Here is a 6,951-nt window from a genome sequence, read left to right on the forward strand (position 1 = left end):
ACGAGACGGCCACGGGCGTCACCAACGACCTGGCCGCCGTGCGCGCGCTGCTGGACAAGCACGCGCACCCGGCGCTGCTGCTGGTGGACGGCGTGTCGTCCATCTGCGCGCTGGACTTCCGCATGGATGAGTGGGGCGTGGACGTGGCGCTCACGGGCTCGCAGAAGGCGCTGTCGATGCCGACGGGGATGGGCATCGTGTGCGCCAGCCCCAGGGCGCTGGAGGCCAGCAAGACGGCCAGGTCCGTGCGCGTCTTCTTCGACTGGAAGGACTACCTCAGGTTCTACGACATGGGCACGTACTGGCCCTACACGCCCTCCATCCAGCTCCTCTACGGCCTCCGCACCGCGCTCGACCTCATCTTCGAGGAAGGGCTGGACAACGTCGTGAGGAGGCACAACCGCCTTGGGACAGCCACCAGGCTCGCCGTCGAGGCGTGGGGGCTCAGCAACTGCTGCCAGAAGGAGGAGTGGTTCAGCGACACCGTCACCGCCGTCGTCGTGCCGCCCAACATCGACAGCGCCGAGGTCGTCAGGCACGCGTGGAAGCGGTACAACCTCAGCCTCGGCCTCGGCCTCAACAAGGTCGCCGGGAAGGTCTTCAGGATCGGCCATCTCGGCAACCTCAACGAGGTAGTGCACTGCAGGGTTGCGTTACCGTTATATATTGGCAATTCGTTTAATTAATCAGTGCAACGTACTATATCTTGTCTTGATGCTCCCAAAAAAAATTCTTCTCTTCTTTGTCAGCTGCAACTTCTGGGATGTCTGAGCGGTGTGGAGATGGTGCTCAAGGATGTGGGGTACCCAGTGAAGCTAGGTAGCGGCGTGGCGGCCGCGGCGGCGTACCTGTCAAACTCCACGCCGCTCATTCCATCTAGGATCTGAGAACAATGTAAGGGAAGGATATCGCAAACAAGGCCAGCTACAACGAGTGGGCAGACGAACGAACAAAGCGTGCAGACATCTCCGCCTCTGCTGTCTCGTAGAGCGGCTTATTGCCTGCAGTAACGAACTATCTCAGAATGTAAAGTTAAATTTCACACCCAGTTGTTGCTACATAGTAGTAGTATAGTTTTATGAATTACAGGTTTGATTAAACTTCAAATTAATCTACATGTATAGCCCTGCCCAGATTTAACTATAATGGGATCGTAGTACCGATCAACTCTGCTTCTTCCATTACAATAGTAGTTTTTTTGTGATTATTTTGTTGTAATTTGTTTTATCATTTAGGTAGTTTATGCTTAACTTAAAATTTTATATTTTAAATAAAACGATTGGTCAAAGTACGGAAGCAGTAGTAGTTTTTTTTTCCTGAGTCTAAACTAAAATCAGATCATAGGACATGCCATTCTCACAGACAAAAAAAAACACTCTCACAAGTCACAAATCACTGGTATGTATTGCTGTCAAGTCTTTGCGCGATCATAGAATAAGTGTTTCGAAAAACGAAGTACATAACATATACTGTTGTAACTCAATGTAAAATTGGCGAAAAATTCAATAACGAAACCGAAAAACTCCAAGCGAAGTACTGGCTGTTGCGCTGAAGAACATCAGGCAGCTTTGGCGAGCTCCCTGTCGACGGCGACCTTGAGGAAGCTGCCTTCGTCTAGGACCATCTGCACGGGGAGGAAGCCGAGCCCGTTGGCCACGCCGAGCATCACCTCCTTCATCTCCGCACGGAACTCGTGCCGGTCCACCATGCCGCTGCCGTCCCTGTCGAACCGCGCGAACAGGCCGCGGTACAGCGCCCCGAGCTCCTCCGGCGCCACCGCGGCCTCGTCCACGCCGAAGTGCCTCTCCAGCACCCGCAGGCTCATGAGCTCCCCTGCCATCTCGGCGTAGGTGAGCAGGCCGTCGTGGTCGGCGTCCAGCGCGGCGAAGCGGCCGTCCACCGAGGAGTTGAAGGCGCGCTCGTCCTCCACGAAGCTCCGCACCGTGCTCCCGTCCAGGATCTCCACGCTCATCGTCGGATTCCTCTCGCTGTTCGTGTTCCTTGGATGTGTTGGTGTGTGAGTTTGCTCTGGGCTCTCTGCCCTGCCTTTTTTTTATAGAGTCGCGACTGGACGTACCTGGAAAGGGCGCCTGGGCCGACGGTTTCTGCAGACAGGTTGGGCTGGGCCGGTGGGTTTTGACGCCGGTCAGATGCCGTGGGCGCGAGTTGTGTGGCGGGTGCTCGGAACTACGCGAAGTGGCCCGTTCAGCTGTCGTTTCATCGTACCATTACTGGGTCTATTCTATGGAGAAAACGTGTGCCAGGTCGGTTATTAGTTGACGGCAAGTAGTAAACTGGCGGCGTGACAATAAATAGAACTGACGTGGTTCAAAAAGTGATACGATCATCGCAAACTAATTTTCTACATTAATTGTCAGGTACGTATATTCCGAGCAATGGAAACGATACATAAACTACATCTACATAACAAAAAAAACTAAGCGAAGCCATTTTAAAAGTTAAATTTAGAAAAAAATAATAAGATTAAAGGGCATCTCTTCAACAAGCCATTAAAATAAAATAACAGGTTTTACACCTCGGTGGCGACATCAATTTGTTCCTGAGGTTCTACGATGATACTAATGTTAATAATGATGTAGGTCGTTAATAATGAAGTTTCTCTTTTGCCATTGTGTTTACGCCAAAACTTTCCTCGAAGGACAGAATGAACTCCAGATGTGTGCTTGGACCATAGCAAATGAATACATTGTTAAATAACCCTAGTTAGGGTTATGTGGGCAAATACTTGCTTTGCCCCTGAGGGTTCTCACATCTCTATATAAGAAACCTGTACACCCCCTCATAAGATACACTACCGGAAATGAGCGCTTTGCCGAGTGTCCGAAGCACTCGGCGAAGCCCTCAAAACACTCGGCAAAAGCTTTGCCGAGTGTCACACTCGGCAAAGAAGGCTCGGTGAACAGTGCATCGGCAAAGCCTTCTTTGCCGAGAGCTTTTTCTCGGGCACTCGGCAAAGATCTTTGCCGAGTGCCAGAGAGCACTCGGCAAAAAATAACGGCCGTTACGGCGCCGGGGTGACGGAGACGGCGGCTTTGCCGAGTGTTCCTGGTGACACTCGGCAAAGAAGTTATCTTTGCCGAGTGTCGTCCAGGCAGCACTCGACAAAGAGCCCACCAGAGAGGGTCCCCATGCAAAAGTGGCCGTGAACTTAGCATAAGTTACGACCGGTTGCAGGAGCGGACCGAAAACTTCAAGCAACATGCTCACTAAACATGACCGTGAACTTGGCATCCACATGTTTAAAAATTGTATAAAACACAAACAAAGTCAGAAAATCATGAAACTTGTCCACGTGTCATGATATCATATGTACAGGCTGTGATAAAAATTTTAGAATGTTTGGAGAAAGTTGTGAGACACTATGTGTAGAAACCTAAGAGATCCACATTGAAACTCTTTGATTTCATGTGTAGTCCTCTAGGTTTCTACACATAGTGTCTCACAACTTTCTTCAAACATTCTAAAATTTTTATCACAGCCTGTACATATGATATCATGACACGTGGACAAGTTTCATGATTTTCTGACTTTGTTTGTGTTTTATACAATTTTTAAACATGTGGATGTCAAGTTCACGGCCATGTTTAGTGAGCATGTTGCTCGAAGTTTCTGGTACGCTTCTACAATCGGTCGTAACTTATGCTAAGTAACATGGATATCATTTTTTTATGAACGGTTTTCCAAGTTTCGAGTGACCTGCAGTTCAAATTTGAATTTTCCGAAGAAATTCAAATAAACGAACTAAATCTACTAACTATGGAAACTATGTTATAATTGTCCACAAATGATACATGTAGGTCTACATAGTGTAGGAACATACCACAAAAAATTTGGGAGACAAAATTTAAAAAATAAAAATACACTTTGCCGAGTGTCAACAGGTGACACTCGGCAAAGAATGCTTTGCCGAGTGTCAAAAGGGTGACACTCGGCAAAGAAGCCTCTTTGCCGAGTGCCAGCCGTTGGCTCTCGGCAAAGACTGACGGCCGTCAGCTCTGGGACGGCCGCTGACGGCCCTTTGCCGAGAGCCACCTTTGTCGAGTGTTTGACACTCGGCAAACTATTCTTTGCCGAGTGCCGCCCTGTGCCGAGTGTTCAGCACTCGGTAAAGAGGCTCTTTGCCGAGAGCCTAACTTTACCGAGTGCGGCTCTCGGCAAAGCCTTCTTTGCCGAGTGCCCGACAAAAGGCACTCGACAAAGAATACAACACTCGGCAAAGCCTCGGATTCCGGTAGTGATAGAGACCAGAAAGAGGCCAGAGGCCCAACCCTATATCCTGTGTCTCGTGTGTTTCCTTTGTCGTACTTATGGAAAGGGAGACGGGTTCTCTACAGCTTCTTACGCCTCTACTGCTGATGGGAGGGAAGGGAGCGGATCTGGTGATCCGTGGTAACGTAGTTCTCAATACGTTATTAGCACGCTCTACCTCGACGTTGCTACGGGATCAGATCTGCATCAACTCTTCGTCAAGCTGGCAGGTATCTTGGCCTTGCCAAACTGTCCTACGCGACAGGCTTCGATTCTCTCTCTACGTCATCGAGTGGTATGTTTACTGGTTATGATCTATTTATACGATCTGTGCGCCACGAGCTTGCCATCGGTGTCATGGTGTTGCGTCGGCACGGGCTCCTGCGGCAGCTAGTTCTCATTGGAAGATGAGATCGAATCGAAGCACGGCTTCCTCCCCCGCATCGACCTCGGGACCTCGGGCTTACGCGGAGGATTCCTCTCCGACCGGCCAGCAGCAGCGCTTGATGGGAAGTGGCAGCGCTTTGGGGAGGTGGAGCAGAGCACCACGCATGCGGCTGGTTAGGAATTGGCACCGGGTCGTCCGCATCGCGAGGCTGGTCTCCGCGTGATGCATGTGTGGCCATTGCATGGCTGCATGCTGTGAGCCTATGCCTAGTTAATGGGTGCACGTTAGCACTCACATGAAGTACGGCTTCCTTCAGGGGTGGGACCCATTGGCTTGTTTGCTCGCCGTGTGATGGCTGATGGGCTGATGACACATGAATGTGACTATGTGAGTGCATGTATATGCATTGGCCGGAGCTTCACTGGACCTATACCACATGCGCTCTCTGCCGCGTCTCATTGCTTTTGTGTACCCTATATTAGGGGTGTTTGGTTGCTCCTACTAAAGTTTAGCCCGGGTCACATCAAGCGTTTGACTTTTAAATAGGAGTATGAAATATAGACCCAACCAACTGGACTAGATTCGTCTCGTCTTTTAATCTTCGGCTGACAAATTAGTTTTATAATCCGACTACATTTAATACCCGGAACGGAGGTTCAAACATTCGATGTGATAGGGGCTAAATTTTAGTTTGGGGTAACCAAACACCTCCTTAGTGGCTAAAAGTTGACGTATATTTCTTGTTAAAGCTTTCAAAGTTAACTTATCATATAAAGCACTGGTACTATTTATATACATAAGTCCCCGTTGAATTTATATAAATTTATATGCATGCTCCATATTATTTGTTCTATATTTCCAGTTACAAATAACAAAAAGACTAAACATGTTGCAGTTTCTAGCGTAATTAATTATTTCTGCCAGTAAATAATTAGTACAAAATGCACGTTTAATAATGGGAAAATGCCTTTTGCACCTTTTGTGGTGATGCTCATGCATTAATTTTGGTATTTATTTTTTCTGCATTAATAATTATTTCTGGCAGCAAATAATTAACATGAAATAATTAAACTGCATGTGAAGGCTACGTTGGGTATTTTTAAATCGCTCTAAATATTTATGATGTGTTGAACTTTTGGACTCACGTTGAGCGATTAATAATTATTTCTGGCAGCAAATAATTAACATGAAATAATTAAACTGCATGTGAAGGCTACGTTGGGTATTTTTAAATCGCTCTAAATATTTATGATGTGTTGAACTTTTGGACTCACGTTGAGCGATTAAATTGTAAAGTTGGTACTCAGACACGTTGATCATACTACGTTATTAATCGACCAAGTTATGGCATTGGCTGAGCACTGGCTACGCCCTGGCAACACGACGCAGTATTTGTGTCGTACGAACTTGGCTGCGTCATTTGATTGCTATGTCGCACTATCGCTTAATCGGACCACTCTCGTTGAGTCGGACCGCCATCATCGAGTCACGCATTTTTCGCACGCCCTGTAGGCATTGTTTGTCTGTCGTGACTATCGAGCCACAATTGCACCTGTTGCGCATGTTTCATGAACTTGTCATGTACCCCGACTATTGAGCCACAACTGCGCCTGTTGCACTTATTATAAAGGCTTGCTATGCTGTTGTAGCTTTGATGGCCGCACACGCGTTGACATCAAATACGCTAGATCTTGTACTCGCGTGGATTGTGGTGAGTTGTTCAAGCCCCTAAAGTCATATTATGCGCAACCTTCATAAACAATTTTGTTTGGCTCTATATTTTATTTGACTGTGTTGTGTGGCATTATATATTTATATATCACCAAGTGGCCATAAGAACTATATCAAGCTCTATAGTGCTTGGAAATCTGGGAAATTAAATTAAAATACAAAAACACAGATAAGTTAATTCTTTACTCTCTCTCCTCATGCATAAAAGTTTTACCTCAAGTAATCCGAATATATATAATGCATTAAAGCCTTTTTGGCATAGAAGATATCACACATTGGGATTCTATTAGTAAGCAAAAGACATTACCAAATGAATAAAAGGCTATAAATCTTAGTTATACAATGCTCAACCAGATCTTGGCACATTGCTATTTGTTGCTGAATGACTTGAAGCGAACTTTAAGATAAATGACTAGTACCTTAGCAACACGAAGTTGCAAGTACATCAAAAGGTAATTCTGAGAAAAATTTCACTATGTCGGTGTGAAAAAACAATGTGTGTTCCCGTCGAACCACTTCACTCGTCCTGTCTAGGACCTTTATGCTTGTGTTGCATACATCTC

At 46.8% G+C, this 6,951-nt stretch overlaps 2 protein-coding genes across 2 annotated transcripts; one reads left to right on the forward strand and one right to left on the reverse strand.

Annotated features, from left to right (window-relative positions):
* LOC103645133 (serine--glyoxylate aminotransferase) lies at positions 1–1,167 on the forward strand. Its single transcript, XM_008668249.2, has 2 exons — positions 1–632; positions 750–1,167. Exons 1-2 carry the CDS (start codon positions 123–125, stop codon positions 885–887), a joined length of 648 nt encoding a protein of 215 aa, XP_008666471.2. The 5' UTR covers positions 1–122; the 3' UTR covers positions 888–1,167.
* A 381-nt stretch (positions 1,168–1,548) lies between these two features.
* Positions 1,549–1,991, reverse strand: LOC103641900 (Calcium-binding EF hand family protein). Its single transcript, XM_020547209.2, has one exon. The coding sequence runs from the start codon at positions 1,970–1,972 to the stop codon at positions 1,559–1,561; it is 414 nt and encodes a 137-aa protein (XP_020402798.1). The 5' UTR covers positions 1,973–1,991; the 3' UTR covers positions 1,549–1,558.
* Between the last annotated feature and the right edge of the window lie 4,960 nt (positions 1,992–6,951).

The sequence above is a fragment of the Zea mays genome, chromosome 1, assembly GCF_902167145.1.
Source record: "Zea mays cultivar B73 chromosome 1, Zm-B73-REFERENCE-NAM-5.0, whole genome shotgun sequence".
Taxonomy (NCBI): Eukaryota; Viridiplantae; Streptophyta; class Magnoliopsida; order Poales; family Poaceae; genus Zea; species Zea mays.